This window comes from Lepidochelys kempii, chromosome 4 (genome assembly GCF_965140265.1).
Source record: "Lepidochelys kempii isolate rLepKem1 chromosome 4, rLepKem1.hap2, whole genome shotgun sequence".
In the NCBI taxonomy this organism is placed as follows: domain Eukaryota; kingdom Metazoa; phylum Chordata; order Testudines; family Cheloniidae; genus Lepidochelys; species Lepidochelys kempii.
This window is the reverse complement of record NC_133259.1, coordinates 69,270,177-69,289,011: the sequence shown is the minus strand read 5'-3', so window position 1 is coordinate 69,289,011 and position 18,835 is coordinate 69,270,177. Positions and strand designations below refer to the sequence as shown.

The following is an 18,835-nucleotide window of genomic DNA, read 5'->3' as shown; positions in this document are numbered from 1 at the left end:
ATGGATTCTGTCAATTGGCAAAGTCAATTTGATGAACTCATAGCATAAGAGCCTCACACCCATTTTGTACCCTGGCAAAGGAGGGGGCATGTTGGGGCTGAGGCCAAGGCCATAGCACACACAGTTCTTGGGTCCGGAGGGCAGCCCAAGAAACCTGGCTATTCAAAATCTAAGCCAGACAAGTCCCCCAAGATCTGTAAATTACACTGGAGACCTCTTCAGTCACAGCCTCTCCCTACTCATCCTGGCTCCGAATTTGTCATCTCATCCATGTTCAGCCTAAACAACTCTTTTTATGACTCTTCTTCCATTATAGATAAAATCACACAGGAACAAATTCTAGCTTTGGATGGGTGCGTGCACACATCTCCTACACACATGAATATGGAAAGTCACAGTGTGGCCTTAAAGCTCTATGGTAGCTAGCTTCCAGACCACCCACCCCACACCAGACATTAGATGTGTCTATAATCAAGAGCCCCATGCAAGGGTAAAGACTAGCACACACAAGTAGATATTATTCTGTTCTGAGGTTTTGTACGTATGTATGAAGAATGTGACTCAAGTTCTTCTTAGATAATTATATCTCTATCTGATATCTACAGGCAATAGAGCAGAGGTTCTCAAACTGGGGGTCGGGACCCCTCAGGGGGTCACAAGGTTATTACATGGGGGGGTGCAAACTGTCAGCCTCCACCCCAAACCCGCTTTGTCTCCAGCATTTTTAATGGTGTTAAATAGATACAAAAGTGTTTTTAATTTAGAAGGGGCATCGCACTCAGAGGCTTGCTATGTGAAAGGGACCACCAGTACAAAAGTTTGAGAACCACTGCAATAGGAGGAATTTGTTGGTTTTGCTCCCTTAATGTGAATGCTGATAATGCAATTAAAGCCATGTAAAATATACTTAGGTACCATGGTGAAGGGTGCCTCAAATAGACCATAGTAATTAATAATGCTGTCAGTTACTGTGCTGTCTCACATTGGAAAAAACATTTCCCTAGATTTATAAAAACACTGACATCATAGATCAAATTTCAGACCTTACAGTAAGACGGACACTTTTATCATACGCAGTATTCAAGTAAGTACCATAAGCTAGTAAATAAGTCACACAAGTCAAATGCTAGATCTCTTAAATAGTTTTGTTTAAGAACTTCAAAACACATTTTAAATAAGTTGCTGCACATGTGTTATGTGCAGCCTGATCCAATGCTTACTTAAGTCAATCTGAGTTTTTCCACTGATTTCAGCCATCAGGCCCATTACGTGCATTGTGTTTGTTTTTTAAAATTGGGAATCTGAGTAAATGGTAAAGATGCACACTCTCCTTCAGGACAACCAGGAAACATCAAACTTGGTGAGTGTATCTGCGACAAGCTGGCAGGCAAGAGAACTCCTGATACTTTAGAAATATCTAAAGAGTCTGACTGTCAAAAATGGTGCAAAATTGAGCTCAAGAGAAAAAAAGTGATGTAAATTACCAATAAAAATCTTCATGTTGGACAGACTCAGTATCATCTTATAATTCAGTACTGTAGTACTTCAAGTAAAACTCCTTCCATTATTAATTACACATGACATCTAAGGGAAAAATTAACAGTAGTCAAGTACTTAAAGGCATAGTTTTCCTAAGAAATAAAACGAACACACTGTATAGTCTGAATTTTTTTAAAAACATATTACAGATGAAAGTAACACCTAAGATTATTAAAATTGAAAGATTAGATAAAAGAAAGATTTTTACTTATGCACTTGACAGTACTTTGCATAGTCAGTTGGCCACGATCCATCGAACACACATGCACTTTACTTCACACACAGGAGCAGTCCCATTTCAGCATCTAAAACCCATTTTCCTGACTGTGCAGTATTTTTAACACTTTTTTTGGCATTGGCTGGATTTCAAATTGACAATGTCTCTTTAATTTTAGATTAGTACAACAGGGAGCATAAGAAGAGTACAGCCTACAGCCAAATTAAAGGAAGTTCAGACCATATGTTCACTTTAACATTTATATTTACTGTACTATAAAGCACATTTGGGTGCGCTGGAGAGGTTTTAGTTGGGGGCTGAAGGTGACAGCTAGTGGCATTTTTTTTTTTCTTTGCTGGGCCTGTCCTGTAGTAGGTGACTTCTGGGTACTCTTCCGGCTCTGTCAATCTGTTTCTTCACTTTAGAAGGTGGGTACTGTAGTTTTAAGGACGCTTGACAAGGATCCTGTAGATGTCTGTCTCTGTCTGAGGGATTCGAGCAAATGCGATTGTATCTTAGAGGTTGACTATAGACAATGGATCATATGGTGTGTCCTGGATGGAAGCTGGGAGGCATGTAGGTAAGTATAGGGGTCAGTAGGTTTCCGGTACAGAGTGGTGTTTATGTGACCACCGCTTATTAGCACAGTAGTGTCCAGGAAATGGACCGCTTGCGTGGACTGGTCTAGGCTGAGGTTGATGGTGGGATGGAAATTGTTGAAATCATAGTGGAATTCCTCAAGGGCTTCTTTTCCATGGGTCCAGATGATGAAGATGTCATCAATGTAGCACAAGTAGAGTAGGGACGTTAGAACAACGCTTCCTTAGCTCTCGTCCCCTAAGTCAATCATAAAAATGTTGGCATACTGTGGGGCCATGTGGGTACCCATAGCAGTGCCGCTGACTTGAAGGTATATATTGTCCCCAAATGTGAAACAGTTGTGGTTGAAGACAAAGTCGCAAAGGTTAGCCACCAGGTTTGCCGTGACATTATCAGGGATACTGTTTCTGATAGCTTGTAGTCCATCTTTGTGTGGAATGTTGGTGTAGAGGGCTTCCATAATGGCCAGGAGGGTGTTTTCTGGAAGATCACCGATGGATTGTAGTTTCCTCAGGAAGTCAGTGGTGTCTCGAAGATAGCTGGGAGTGCTGGTAGCGTAGGGCCTGAGGAGAGAGTCCACATAGCCAGACAATCCTGCGGTCAGGGTGCCAATGCCTGAGATGATGGGACGTCCAGGATTTCCAGGTTTATGGATCTTGGGTAGCAAACAGACAGACCAGTCCTCGCTTACAGACAGCTCCTCAACCTGACGCAAATACTCTCCAGCAACCACACAAGAAAAACACTAACCCAGGAACCTATCCTTGCAACAAAGCCCGATGCCAACTCTGTCCACATATTTATTCAAGTGACATTATCATAATTTATTAGTCTCTAAGGTGCCACAAGTACTCCTGGTTTTTTTTTTCCAATCTCAAGTTACTCCAAACTGAAGTATCATGAATATTGATCAAAAGTTATAAAATGGCTTGAATCACACTTGGAGCTTTCTGGTTGGCTGCAAGTGATGTCACCATCTTATCAATACTCAGTACAGCCCGGAATGGTTTTCTTTAGAGGGTGAGTAAATTGTGTTTTGTAAGAGCAATAAAGACACGCCAGACAGAGCATTTTACAGGATTACTTCCCTCAATGGGCATTGCGAGTTCCTCTGCCTTTGGCTTTATGACCTATATCATCACCCTAAATGTGTAATAATTGCCTAGAAAACTACAGCCTATTCTGTTAAAATGCTTAATTAAAATGCACAAAGGTAAAACATGACAAATTATATGGAGTGTCTTGAAGATTTCATCTTTATTTCTTCTTGACAGAATTATTGCAAAACTACATTCTGTGATGTCAGGCAATCAAAAAAGCCAAACAATCTGCTGTAGAACAACAAAATATTGTCAGCAAATCTTCACAATTGATTTCTATAAACCAGCCTGCAAAATTATCCAGCACAAAGGCAATCTGGTCAGAGAACGTTCATGTTCAAAAAGTAATAGTTAAGACAAGCACATTTTAATTTCTTCAGATACACGCTGTACAAGAGGAAAGGCAACTAGTTCTAATGTAGCTTATTGCACATTATCTAAGGAATCACAAAAGCTACTCATAACAAGCACTGAAATCCAAGCTGCAAATGCTGAATAAGCAAACACACGGCCTAATTACTTCTTTGTAGAAATAAAAGCTTAAGTGGAAAGATTAAAGAATAACTTAGAATTTCCATACCATCCAGAACAATTCATTTTATGTAAATCAAGCTATTATTCTCAAGCTATCTGTTCTCAAATTCCAACACAAAACATAGTTTTCTAAAGCAACAGCAAAATTGATAACATTTCAATTTTACATTAACCAACTTCAAGAAAAAACTAAATTGAGAAAGGCCTACAGTACTTAATTAGCAGAGATCCCTTTTTGAGCAGAAAAGTTCAACCTGACAGACCTGAGAGAACCAATCAAAGGAGACTTTTTTCCTGACTTTGAAGGTCTGATTTCATTCTATTTCCACTGTAATAGAATCTACTTATCTCATCAATACTACACCAAATCTTTACACATATTTTGCTTTAACACCTATAATGTATTGTAAGAAATAAAAAGCTGTGCCCATGCAAATAAAAAGAGATTTTTATCAACACTGGGAATGACATTACATTAATTTTAAAATCCTAATATCCTGTGAGCAAGAGAATCATAGAAATGTAGGACTAGAAGGGACCTCAATAGACTTAGTCTAGTCCCCTGCACTGAGGCAGGACTAAGAATTATCTAGCCCATCCCTGACAGGTGTATGTCTAACCTAGTCTTAAAAACCTCCAATGACAGAGATTCTACAACCCCCATAGGTTATTTGTTCCAGTGTTTAACTACTCTTATAGTTAGGAATTTTTTCCTAGTGTCTAACCTAAATCTCCCTTCTACAATTTAAGCCCCTTACTTCTTATCCTGTCCTCAGTGGATAAGAGGAACAATTCACCACCATCCTCTTTATAAAAACCTTTTATGTACTTGAAGTGCAAATATTGAAAGTATCAACTGCACAACCAGGTATCTCTTAAAAAAACCCACTGATGTTGTTTTAATTAATATATTGTACTTTGATACTGTTTCTTTTACATCTCAGACATGCCAGGAAGGAGTTAACTCTGAAAGCATGTACAGAAACTTCCAAGCCCAAGGTAATCGATAGTCCCTTTAAGTTATCTAAAAGAAATTGCTTCCTTTATAAATTTCCACCAGTTTGGTCATGGTAAGCTACAAAAAATTCATACGTTTATTTTCTTGGTGAAACGGAGGAGAAGTTTAAAAAGGCTATCGCACACTGAAAATGGAGTCACTAGCTAATGTGATGTGAAGCAGGACTAATCCGCCCACAGAGAAAACAATCAAGGACAATACAAGGATCAGTAAGGGCTAGATTCTTTTCCTACAAAAACAAGCTAAACAAAGCGATGCAGCGATTAAAAGCTCTGCTTCAAATTTGAAAACAACCTACCACACAGACACGCAAACACACAAGAAATTGAATCATAACGTAAATTCATTATACCTCTCTTATGCAATTCTCTTAGTGGAATGTTGTCTCCTCCACCATCGTATGGTAAATAAGGATCAGAAGATACATCCATGAGCGTAACAAACAAAAAGAGTGTTTGTTAGTTCAGAACAACCGAACCATTTCTTACACAACAGCAGCAGGCTGGGAAGCTGCCATATTTGATCAGGATTTGGACTGTGTGCTGGCTTCTTGCAGCAACTGGGTTCTTCCACAGTCGATGATGTCATCAAAGGGAAATTATTGCAGCCTGGTTGCTAGTGGCTACAATCTAGCAGTGCTTAAAGGCGGAACAGCAGACTTAATCAACGCAGCCTGCTGTGCCTGAAGGTGACTAAGCTTGAAGTAAAACAGAATGAACTGGTTTTAAGAATATAAAATGCACTAGGCCACGTAAGTTAACACTGAAGTTACACTGCAACGCTACAGAAAAGGCAGCCATTTTGCTTTGGTGCTTGCTTTATACAGTAAAATCCAAACAATAGCCCCTAATTACTTAGAATAAAGAAATGCTTACAGTTCATTTAAGTTATAAGAAAGATATACACAGTGACAGAGAAATCCAACTTCACTCCTAGTTCATCAAATGTGTCTTTTGAATACTAGGATTTAAATATAAACACTGATATGAACTGTAATAATGGCACGAATATCTGAATGACAACTCAAAGGCACTTCCAAATTTTAAGACTCAAAAAATGTGAGTTTTTCTCACAAAGACAAGTTTACATTTTGAAGTATAAAACACAGGACAAAACAGACACTGTCCTGCAGTTTTTGTACTTGTTTCATCCACATTTCTACTGACATCCCAGGGAAGGTGTTTAAATAATCAGACGTTTACAAAATATTTAAGAGGAGATACAAACCAAGGATCTGGAGCCTAGATCTTCAAAGGTTTTTAGCCACCTAACTCCCTTTGATTTCAGTGGGAGTTAGGTGCCTAAAAACCCTTGAAGATCTGGGCCTAAATCAATAAATTGTAGTTGAAAACAGAAACTGAGGTCCTGCCTTCCACTATTTTATTATTTATTATTGTTGTTATTATTTTGTGGCACCCAAATTTAATTCTTTGGCCAAGTTGTTTCAGTGTAGTTCAGTGTTCAGAAGAACAGTGTAGCTTAGTAGAAAATGGAGAAACAGTTCTGTCCCAAGATCCAATGAATCATCTTTTCAGTCTTCAGAGTAACAGCCGTGTTAGTCTGTATTCGCAAAAAGAAAAGGAGTACTTGTGGCACCTTAGAGACTAACCAATTTATTTGAGCATGAGCTTTCGTGAGCTACAGCTCACTTCATCGGATGCAAGATCTTTTCAGTCTTAATCCACATTTGCCCCTTAGAGCTTGTTTACACAAAAAAGTTGCACCAGTGTAACTTAAATTGTTAAATTTGTGCAAAACATGATGTAGACACCATTATTATGGTTTTATTTAAACAGGTAATGACGTAAGTTAAACTTAAGCGAAAGTCAGTGTCTGCAGGGGCCAGGTCTAAATGACAAAGTTTTCTCAGAATAGCTACAGTGGTCAGAGATGTGAAAAACCTGTACCCCTACCCAACACAACTATGCCAGTAAAACCCTGGACAGCTTTTCCTGAGTGGCTGCTCACAGATTGGTTGCCAAACAGAGTCCTTTTTTTCAATAGCCTTTGAAACCCGTATGCTCATTTTTCTTCTCAATTATGAGTGATTTTTGCATTCCCATTGTTCATAATTGCTCTGTACATTCCCTTCCCTGCCCTCCAACATGATGAAAGTGTTTTTTAAAGAGTGAGATACAATGCATGCCAACCTAACATAACTATGGACAGGCATATTACTTTTTTTTTCTTTTCCCATAAGAGTATATGTGCACAGGATGAAATGCACCACATGTTGCGATAGGCATGTGTAGGACCTATGGATCGTGAAAGTTGTTTTGTGGGAAGTATTTATCATCATAACAGTGGACATAAGTCTGTAGATTTTGCATCTGTTATTGCAGGTAGTGGTGCCACTTTGATCTGTGTGTAGCTTGCTTCTTCTGATGACGAGCTTGGTGAATTGTGTGTGTGTGGGCGGGGGGTGTTTCAAGGTCAGAAGAGTGGGTGCAGGAAAGATTTATTTTAGGATGTGATCCTCATCAATTTTCGATTGTAATTGTTTAATGATACCTAAGGGATATTTTTAGTAAAAATCATAGACAGGTCACAGGCAATAAACAAAAATTCATGGCCCCTGACCTGTCCAGGACTTATAATATTATAATATATATATATATAATATAATTATAATATAATAGTATTTACCCCTGACTAAATCTTGCGGGGGGGGGAGGGAGGTGCACCGCTGGGGAGAGACGGGGGAGAGTGACAGGGGGGGCGCTGCTGGGAGAGGGCGCCGGGGACAGCCCAAGCAGCGGCTGTTCCGGCCGGCCACCCTGAGACCGCTGCCGGGGGCCACCCGAGCAGCAGCTGGTGTGGCAGTCCCCGGGGCCTCTCCAGCAGCGATTGGTGTGGCTGCCCCACCTGAGCAGCTGGTCCTGGAGTCATCCACACTGGCTGCTTCAGAAGTCACAGAGCCTTAATGATGCCCCATATGGGTTCCAGTGTGGTTGGTAGGTGACAACTGGGGGTGTGTCCTCAGAAAAGGGTTTTTCCCAGAATGAAGCAGGTTCTCTCAGGGTATTCAGGTGGCACATTCCAAGAAGGGTGTTTACATTATTTCTAAGGTATCTATGCAATTTTGGGGTAAATTCAGAATTAGGAATCTGTATTGTTAATTACCTAGCTATTTCAGAAATTTTGAAGTCAGTATGTAATATTAAGAACTGCCTGTGTTACAGTTAACAAGCGAAGAATCGATTTTTAGAATTTCCTTCATTTCATAGGATATACTAAGGCCTTCTTTTTAAGGTAGTAATTTGTGCATCCATACATCTGGCACTTTGATGAAAAATGGCTTAAAAACAACTCACAAGTGGCTAGCAGGCTCAAAGGGTAACTTGTTCCCAAAGAAATTTCATCATTATTACATACTGAGACCTCAGTCCCGGAAACCTGAATAACTTTACAAATCTGAGTAGTCCCATTGTGCTCAAGGGGACTGCTCAATTCTATAACGTTTCTCAGAGTATGTCTACAGTATATTGGCACAACTGCAGCAATGCTGCTGTACTGTAGACACTTGCTACAGTGATGGAAAGAGTGCCCCTTCCCCTCTCTAGAGGCGGTTAGTTAGGTTGGTGGAAGAATTCTTCCATAGATCTAGCAGCATCTACAGTTGAGGTTAGGTTGACCTAACTACATCTCACAGGACCTGAAATTTTTCACAGTCCTGAGAAATGTAGGTAGGTTAACATAGGTGTTGACCAGGTTTCAGGTGAATAAAACTGCAGGACTGGACCCTTAAATTCCATGTTTTGGAACTCTCACTACATATACCATTTAATCTTATGCATAGGTTACATTTGAAGAATTATTTCTAAAGGCTCAACAGTCATTCTCCTCCCTGTTGTTCTTCAAAAATGAAAAGTTTCTCTTCCTTGTTCTACACAGAATTCCACAAAGAACAGAAGTTTTTCAAAATGACTGCTAGCTCAATTGTTGTCATTAGGACTGAAGTTACATCTGTCCTCATCTGATGGTCATTTCAGGAATGAGAATGGACATGAGTATATTCACTTCCGGACATATTGGGGCAGCCACCATCCTGTGAACAGCTTCACTTCATTGTCATTGACAACAATGAAACACGGTGACCATTTTGAAAGAACTCAAACCTCATGAGTTTCTCTGAAGATTTAATATACTAGTATGACCGAAAGCACCCCTGTATTCACACCCCATACACTATTGTAATAATCTTTGTATAAAATATGCCTTCTGAGGTACCACTTGAAAACTAATAACCCACTGGTCAATAATGTGATGAAATGTGTGTAGCAACATTAGATGAAAAGTTATAAACATAAGCTGAAATTAGGTTTGAAATGTGTTTTTCAGACAAATCCAGGTAAAAGACAAAGGACAAGGTGACACCTCTAGCCAGCTGTCATTAAAGTTGAAAGGCAATCACCTATCCAGTGGCCATTCTTTGGCAAGGAAGTGGGGCAGGAACAAACAGATCTGCATTTTAGCAAACAGGATGGAACCCCTTTCACCACCATACTCTTTGTCTCCGTCCCCACAGCAGGAATGAATTTTATATAGGGGCAAACCTCAGGAAAATGCATTTTCAAAGGATGACTGAACTATAAAAAATGAGGGGCAAACACACTCCAATTTATCTCTCCCTAGCCATCTCTCTCTTTTTCACCCATGAAGACAAAAGAAACTGCCTTTGGGAGCAGATCCTGGCCTGAGAATTTGGTCAGCCATGTTACTGGGAACACACGGTGAGAGATTTCACCTTGATCCAACTCTAGTTTGTTAAGTTTTAGTACTAGGAAGCATTTTATCTTTATTTCTCTTGTAACCATTTCTGATTTTAATGCCTTATACTTGTACTGACTTAAGATCTCTCTCTGTAGTTAAATAAACTTGTTTTATTTTTTAATTAAAGCTAATCCAGTGTTTTCTTTAAACTGAACTGAGCAGGTAACTCCATTTAAAACAGCAAACTGTTGTACACTGACCCCTTACAGGGGCAACAGACCTCCAACAGCTGGACTGTTCAGCAGGGGGCTGGGCAGGGCAGAACACATTTTGGGGGGAAACCCAGAACTGGGAGTAAGGTAGGGTCATTCCGCACGTGGTAACCAAGACAGATGGAAGCCAGAGTGTGAATGGAGTATGCTGACAGACTGCTGGGGTCGGCATTGCTGGATCAAGCCTGTGGCTACACACAGACATTCAGGGTGTGACCTGCGTGCTGGCAGGCTGATTGCAACTGACCCAAGTTGGAAGCTACAACAGCAAAGCACAGTGAGGTACCCAAGGTTGCAGTGCAGGGGTGACAGTCACTCACTGGTCTGGATTGCATCACAGAATGTTATAAACAGCCTCTTTCAGCTATGAAAAATTATAACAAGAAATGACTCAATTCTATATATTTCTTTTCAGAACTGACCTGTTTCACCAGAACTACTCAACAGTGAGGGCAGGAAGGAGAGGAAAACTAGACTGTGTGTAAGGGAACGTAGAAGGTGCAGGAGTGAGGAGAAAGCTGGATATGGAAGACAGGAGGAAGCAGAATTTGTGATGTATATGTAGAAGAATGTATAAAGGTGCAAGAGGCAGGATGAACTTGGAAAACAGGAAGTAGGGGGAAATGAGACGGTAGTACAAAGATGTCGCAATTACCCCACAACTAGATGTAAAAAAACCAAGAAATCCAGAGTTAAAGTTAAATTTAAACATATTAAGTTATGGAAACGCATAGTTAAAGAATTCAAAGAACCTATCTCTGTTGTGCAATGATGCCACAGGGGGTTGGGGAAATTTAATGTGTCTTTAAAAATCAGTTTACTCTAATTTAGGAACATAAATACTAAAATGCCTTAAATCACATGTTTTTTGCCTGGTGTCACTACAGGGTAGAGTTAAGGTGTTTTGGTGTCCTAACTATTCATTTATATACCTTAAAAACACTTAGATTTCTTTTAAGTTTAACTATAATTCTAAATTCCCAAATTTACATTGCTTGGTTTTGGAATAACGACAACATCTCTAATATTTTTTTATATGTACTGTCAATCTTAACACTTTTTTTTTCTGGGAATAGTATAGCAGAAGCTGGTAGTGACTAACACTTCCCATGCTAAAAAGATTCTTGCCACCTTTTCTCTGAGATGCTCTCACACCTCCATAAGTTGCAGCAAGCCTCTGATATTTGGCAGGGGGACAGCTCTCAAGTACAGAAGTGAAGTTTCTTTGCCCAATTAAACTTATTTAGATTTTGCTGAAGATATAAATGACTAAAAATCATCATTCCCTTCCCTTGTTTGCAAGCCTTAGGAATGTTTTGGCTCATGCCTAAACAACAGCTTAACACAAGGGTGGGCAAACTACAGCCTGCAGGCCAGATCTGGCCCCTCAGGGCTTTGGATCAGGCCAGCGGGATTGCCCCCCGTGGTGCCACAGACCCCGCGCTGCTCTCAGAAGTGGCTGACACCACGTCCTGGGGAGGGGTAGAGGGCTCTGTGCGTTGCCCTTGCCTCCAGACACTGCCCCGCGCAGCTCCCATTGGCTTGGAACGGGGAACCGCGGCCAATGGGAGTTTCAGGGGAGGTACCTGTGCCCTGCCTGCCCACCCTGGCCCCATGCCATGCTGCTCCGGGAAGCGGCCAGAACCACATCCCTGCGCGGAGCCCTGTGCGCCCACGACCCCAGGGGCCGAGCAGGGATGTGGTTCTGGCCTCTTCCCAGAGTAGCACGGCGTGGGGCCAGGGTGGGCGGGCGGGCAGGCAGGCAGGGAGCCTGCCCTGGCCCAGGTGCGTGCCACTGCCACTCCGGAGCTGCTTTAGGTAAGCGGTGCCGGGCCAGAGCCCGAACCCCTCCGGCACCCCGCCCCACAACTCCCTGCCTAAGCCCCCTCCCGCAGTCTGCACCCCTCTTGCATCCCTGCCCTGAACCCCCTCCTGCAATCCGCATCCCTCCTGTGCCCCAACCCCCTTCCCTGAGCCCCCTCATACACCCCGCACCCCTCCTCTGCCCCCATCCCTTGTCCTGAGCCCGTTCCTGCACGCTGCACCACACCTCACACTCACTCCCGCACCCCAAGCCCCCCTCCCGGCCCTACATACAATTTTCCCACCTAGATGTGGCCCTTGGCCCAAAAAGTTTGCTCACCCCTGGCTTAACATTCACATTTCTAGGCTGACCACCCACTGGAACCAAAGCAGCAAGCACCAGCACCCCCTTCCCCCACCCCGCCCTACTGGGAACATCTGGGAGATGCTGGAGCAGTCTCCCCCACCTGTAATGCCCAGTTCCCCACCTCTTCTTTCCCACCCCATGTTTCATTATCAGTCCCCATCCCATCCAGACTCCTTATCTCAATGTACTCCCCCTCCTTTTATGCTTCCAGCTCTTGACTCCTCAGCATTCCAGTCAGACAGCTTCCTACGCTACACTGGGCCCAGAAGAGGGGTCACTGAAAGCACAGGAAAAACAGATTCCTGGCTCTCCATTCCAGTGCCTGGACCCAGAACCAGGTTTACCATGGCGCCAGTGGCACCATGGCACTGGGCCCAGAGTCAGATGGGGCCCCGGCAAGCTCGATCCCACGGCTGGCTGAGCCGGCCATGAAAGTTGTCCCCACCCCTGCTCTACCCCAGTCCCGCCCCCACTCCACCCTTTCCCCTGAGCAACGGGGGGACTGCAGCAGGGGTCGGGCACACCCTGCACTCACCGGGCAGCGGGAAGTGGAGTGACCTGGCCGCAGCCTGCTCTGCACTGCTGGTGAGTGCTGGGGGCAGTTCTCCCCAGCCACCCAGTCCTAAGGCTGGGAGCTAGGGGAGCAGAGCGGAGTAGGCTGGGGCTGGGTCTCTCCACTTCCCGCTGCCCCATGAGTGTGGGGTCAGGCTCCACTGGCTTGTGCTGGGGGATGGTTACCTCCTACCCCCAAAGCCTGGGGAGGAGATGGAGCGGTGGGGAAGGGGCATTGGATGGGGAAGAGAAGGGGATAGAGGAACCAGGGGCAGAGGGAAAGACACAGTGGGGAAGGAAGGGGGTGGGATGGGGAGGAGATGGAGCGGTGGGGAAGGGGCATGGGATGGGGAAGAGAAGGGGATAGGGAAAGCGGGGGCCCAGCATGCGGATCCCCTTGGCAGCAGCTGGGGCTCCCCTGTTAAGCAGGCCCAACAAACCCTCACCCTGACAAGCCCCACCTCCTCTGCAGCTGTACCACGTCGATGAGCTGCCCCCAGACACCCTCCTCACTGAGCCTCAACCACCTATACCTGGACCCCCACCCAAATGAACCCCACCTCCCCTGTACCCATACCCCCACACCCCGCGATGAGCTCCAACCACTTTCACTTGGTCCCCCTTGCAGACTCCCATTGCCCCCGCACCTGGAACCTCCCTGTGCATCCAGACTGCCCCACACAGAACCCCCTCCCCCATCTGGTTTCCCCCACACTAAGTCCCTCTACACTTGGATCCTGCTGCCAGGCTGAGCCTCCTTGCCCACATCTGGTGTGCCTGGCGCAAAAGGGAAGGACCCCAGGGTGTTTATGTGGCAGTCATATTCCTTGTGCTGTGCAAGGGTCAGGTTCAGCCTCACTGCCAAGTCCCTGTCCCAGGGAGCAGGAGAGGCTGCAGGGTATTCTCCCACCTCCATGCAGCCAGTGGCCTGTGCTCCCCACTGCCATGGTGGAGTTTCCACATTTATTTACTGTAAAAAAACAAAACAAAACCAAAACACCCGCAGAATTTTAAAATATTATGCACAGAATTTGATGCAGAATTCCCTCAGGAATATGGGGCGCTGTACAGATGGGACTGTGAAGGGGGTGCTGGACAGTAGGGGACCTGTGGGTGGGGGAGCTGGGCAGGGGGTATGGTGTGCAGGGTGCTGTGCGGTTGTGGTGGGAGGTCAGTGGGAGGGGTCTCTGGGTAGGGGGTGCTGGACATAGCGGGTCCAGGACCATTGGGCATGGGGATCTGTGTGGAAGGTCTCTGGGCGAGGGGGCAATGGGCTTAAGGGCAGGGCACTGGGCAGGGGGGCAGTGTGAAAGGGGCACGCTGGCACCGCAGGGCTGGGCTGGCCAGTGTGCGTCTAGCAGTTGTGGGTTTGTAAACAGTGCCCTTGTGCTGGGCTGAGTGGGGCCACTCCCGCTGTGCCTCATTGCTCCCAACTGGCCCCTTGCTCTGCGGACCGCTGTCCATCACATGCCCTGTTTCCCCAATGGGGGCCCACAAATAGGGTTGGCACTGGGCCCACAAAAAGTTAATCCAGCCCTGCCCGGACCTAAGACAGCCTGGAGCTGTCAGGAGCTGCAGTTGAAGAGAAAGGCCTGTTTAACCTCCTGCAGCCACAGACTAGAGCATCATCAGGGGAGACAATCTTCAGAAACTTTAAATGGTTAACTAACAAGCCTCTACTGAGTATATGCCAACTGTGATTTTTCAAGGGCTTCTACCTAACCCAATTTGGGTGGATTTTCACAGGAAAGGAAAAGGCACATCCCTGACATAAAAGCAGCCCCTTGCCAAACTTTAAGTCCCTGCTGCAAAGCCGAAGTGTTAGAGCTTCTCAAAGAGATGGTCACCAGAATTTTTAACATGGGCAAAACAATGTATGTTTCTGTAACCTCCTTGTCAGAAATGGCTGAACCATTCTAACTGAAATAATAATAATAAAAATCCTGAACCAGACACCTGGCATGGAAATTTTCAACACAAATGGTTAAAAGTTTGGCAAAGTTATAAGCAACTGAGAAGCAGGGCCGGCTCTAGGTTTTTTGCCACCCCAAGCAAAAAATTTGCTGCCCCAAGATCAGGTGGGGTTGGGCCTCGCAGGCGGTGCTGGAAGTGAAGGGAGTGATGTCACCTTCTCCCAGCGCCTGCAGGGGCTTTACTCCTCCCCACTCCGCCCGGCCGCGCAGAGAAGCCCCGATATAAGGGGTGGCATAAGGCAGTGCAGCAGCCAGTGCACAGAGGAGGTTGCGCAGCCCCGGCTCCCTGGCAAGACTCGCCCTCTTCTCCCCAGGTAGCGGCTGGGCCCTGGCAGCTCAGCATCCCAGGCCTGGGGCTTCCCCTTCCCACTGCAGCCGGGGGTGCAGCGCCCTCGCCTCATCTAAGTGGAGCAGCTCCGAGAGCACAACTGCCCCGAAAAAAAAGGATGGTCGGAACACTGCCCCTGGAAATGTGCCGCCCCAAGCACGTGCTTGCTTTGCCGGTGCCTAGAGCCGGTCCTGCTGAGAACAGGATCTTATAGTGGGAAGCATCAGGCAAGATTAATAATAGGTGGTTCTACCATCCCTGCCGCAATAAACACAGTAGCACTAAAAACACAACTGAAAGTGGCAAATCTGTGTTTGATATGAAAGTATGTCACACTGCCAAAAGTTGTGTTCTGATATTTATTATACAAACTATAGAAGCTAATGCAAAATTTTGGCTTTTTTTTTTTTGGCAGTTGGAGTCATAGTAAAATTTTTGTTACTTTGTTTGTATTTCTTATGTTGATTTAGTCCCCATCAACTAATCACATGACTATTGTGCACGATCACTGTGGCATAACCAAGAACTTTGTTTTAGATCCAGCCTGACCAGGGTGCCCTGACCCAGGAACCACTCAATAGGCAGCTTCCCCTCTGCCCCATCAGTTCCTATTTGTTTATAGCCTGAATAGTAGTGACAATGTAAGACTCCTCAGGAACGCTCTCTCTCTTGCTCTCACGGATGAGCTGTGGAAGAAAAATGAAGTCAGATCCTAACTAACAAGGGAGTGGGACAGAAGAGCATGTTGGAGTTTCACACACAATTAATATTTAGACCCCAATAGTTTCTTCTTCCCTGTATTTCCCTAGTCTATGGGGAAGAGGTATGTTTCTCTACTGCCTGTTAGAACCCTGAATGTAGGGGGAGAGAAAGAAGAGACAAACTAACAAGGGAGAAGCAAAGTGGAACAGAAGAGAAAGCCAAGGAAAGGAGGACCATTAGGCTTCTGGGAGGCCTACTTTTACAGCTTGGCCCAGACCTTATAACTAAGGCTTTATCTCTGTCACGGAGGTCACAGATTCTGTAACTTTCTGTGATCTCCGTTACTTTTCCAGAGGCTGGTGAGGCTGCCCAAGCAGATCAGGTAGCCTCTGGGACAGCTGCACCAGCCGCTGCTGGGGCAGTCTCAGGCCACCGCAGCTCCCTGACCCCAGCAGCAGTAGTTTGGATGTGGGAGGAGGCTCAAGGCTGGAGCAGAAGGTTGGGATGCAGGGCGGTGATTACCTCGGGGAGGGAGCTACCCAGAAGTGGCCGGCATGTCCCTGCAGCTCCTAGGCATTAAGATAAAGTAGATGTGCTGTTAATACTCTTGTCTCTACATACAATATACTGAGCTTGGGAGTCTCACTGGGCCATTTAGGGTATGTCTACACTGCAATTAAAAAAACAATGGCTGGCCCTGTCAGCTGACTTGCACTTACAGGGCTCGGGCTGAGGGGTTATAAAATGATAATGCAGATGTCTGGGATTGAGCTGAAGGCTGGGACCCTTCTCCCACTTGTGGGGTCCATCCCTGAGCCCAGACATCTAAACTGCAATTATATAGACTTGACCTCTAGTCAGCTGACAAGGACCAGTCATGGCTATTTTATTGCAGTGTAGATACACCCTTAGTATCTTTTTGGCTGCAACCTCCTATTCCCTGGACTTCCTACCTTTCACTTCTTCCTGCTCTAGGTCTATCCAAAATTCTGCTGCCAATATAATCTTCCTCTTTTGCTGTTCCGATTATATCCCAATTCTGCTCTGGTTTCTACACACTTTCTGCATCAAGTGCAAGCTCCTAATCCTCACTTCAAAAAACTATACACAAATCTTCTTTCCTCCTATATCTTGCCTTAATCATCAACTATACGTCTTCCCATTTCTGCCCAGGCTTCTGTCAAATTATCCCAATTGTCTCCTTTGCCTATATCTAACTTTGTGCATTCTTTCAACGCCACTTCTTGCATCTAAAACAGCTTCCCTAATAATGCATTTGTTCACCAAATGTCTTCAGTCAGCTTTTGGGCATCAAGGTTTAGATTTTTGGCCAGAGAACTCTGGGAAGGAATGGGTATAAATCATCACCCATTTTGTTTTATATTGCATTTCACTCGCTTGTGACTTTAAAATATAAGCTCTTTTTCTTATCCTCTTCCTAGTATTTGCATTAGCAATGCACTGGGATTACAAGGTTTTTTGCACACCTTTTATGCTGATAGCTCTGGGAGCCTGATGAGCATATGTCAAAGAAGTAGTTTACTGTGTGGTTGTAGATAATGTATAGTGCACTAGTAACTATTCTGGAGCATATTTTGTTAAAAAAAAGTCTTAGCAATACAAGATCTCGACTGCAGAAATTTATTGTGTATTTACTGAGAAGTTGGGGAAAGAGTGGCCTTTTGTCCATGTGAATTATAGGATATACTGGTCAGTGATGTGTGATTAACAACTTTTTGCTGGAAAATCAATACTCAGAGGCTTCTCTGTAGCATTCTGTGCTGCCACCTTGGAGGGAAATCATGTTTTCTCAATTACTGGGATTATTTATTCTCCAACTCAGTAGTAAAATCAACTTTTAGAATGCTGTCACATCACCTATGGGATGATGGGGGCATCAAAATGAGCACTCTAATCTGAATGTCTATCAGGCAGTTATGCTTACAATCCTTCACTATATAGCTGAGAGAGACAACATGGCCGCCACATTAGAAAACTGGACCAGTTTCCTACTGTCTTCAATCTGTTTGCAGGGTCAAGTGGTGGGACAAGATTCACACTATCAAAATCCTTTTTCATTGCCTGATGTCTGGCATTCAAAGCATACGTCTGAAAGCTCAGCTGCATTGGTCTGGGAATCTTGTTGAAATGGCCAACTCAAGAATACTCAAGGCCATATTTTATAGTCCGCTACAGCAAGGTGTTACAATGTATCAATGTGGGGGGAGAAATTAAGGATGTTATGGACCCCTGCTAAGAAGTCACAGGTACAGCTGTCCCTAAATTAGGATCTATCACCTAACTGATCTCAGTACAAATAAGGATAAGGGACAAGAAAAGGTAACTAAAAAGGTGCTTTAACATAAGGTAAATATATAGACAAATATGTCAGTAGCTTGCATGGGTATGAAGCCCAGAACCCTCTCCTTCTACAAATGAGAGACAAAGGGACTTCTACTTTACAGATCAAAGTTCATCTAACCTTCTGCCTCGGCCTCAAGATGTTGGATCCGGACCTACCACTGCGCTTGGGAATGACAAGCGGCGCAAGAGGGACTTGGACCTTTGATGACTGCTGGACCAGGATTAGGATCAGGATCATTTCTCAGGTAAGTAGCTGTGGCAGTATCTTTCAGAGATCTTTTGGCAGTTCTTGATCCGATGATGCAAATGTGGGCTGCTGCTAGGGAGGACAACGCCCTAAAGCCTGTGGGCACGGGGGGCTTTTATATCCTCTGGTCTCTTGGCATATTAGTGACCACCTGATGAGTCCCTTCCCCGCCTTTCCACAAAAAAGCGCCAAACTCAAATTAAAGGGCACCAAAGTTCCAAACAGAAGGGTAGCCAACATGGCTGCCAAATAACTACTAGACACCATTCAAGATGGTGATTTTAACAAATTTTTGACATTACCATTTCCCAAGTAAATAATACAAGATACCAGATAGACATGAATCAGAGCATGCAAATTAAAACATAAATACATGAATAATACAGTAAAAAAGGCACCTGTTCTCATGGTGGCCAATGCACAAACTATCAAGACACAGTGAAGTCAAACTTGGACGCATATCAGGTTGACCCCAACAACAGGGAAGCAAAGTGGTGGCAGATCTG

General features: G+C 44.5%; 1 protein-coding gene across 5 annotated transcripts in view; it reads right to left on the bottom strand.

The window, feature by feature from the left end:
- Positions 1–18,835, bottom strand: part of CLCN3 (chloride voltage-gated channel 3) — a 133,975-nt gene that overhangs the window by 54,398 nt on the left and 60,742 nt on the right. The window contains exon 1 of one of the 5 annotated variants that reach the window (XM_073341614.1): positions 5,361–5,621. The exons of 3 other annotated variants lie outside the window; for them this stretch is intronic. In XM_073341614.1, the coding sequence (XP_073197715.1) occupies positions 5,361–5,439 (79 nt within the window). In that variant the 5' untranslated portion in view covers positions 5,440–5,621. Of the gene's footprint in view, positions 1–5,360; positions 5,622–18,835 lie in introns of those variants that run through there. One more of the 5 variants, XM_073341610.1, reaches the window with a different exon arrangement.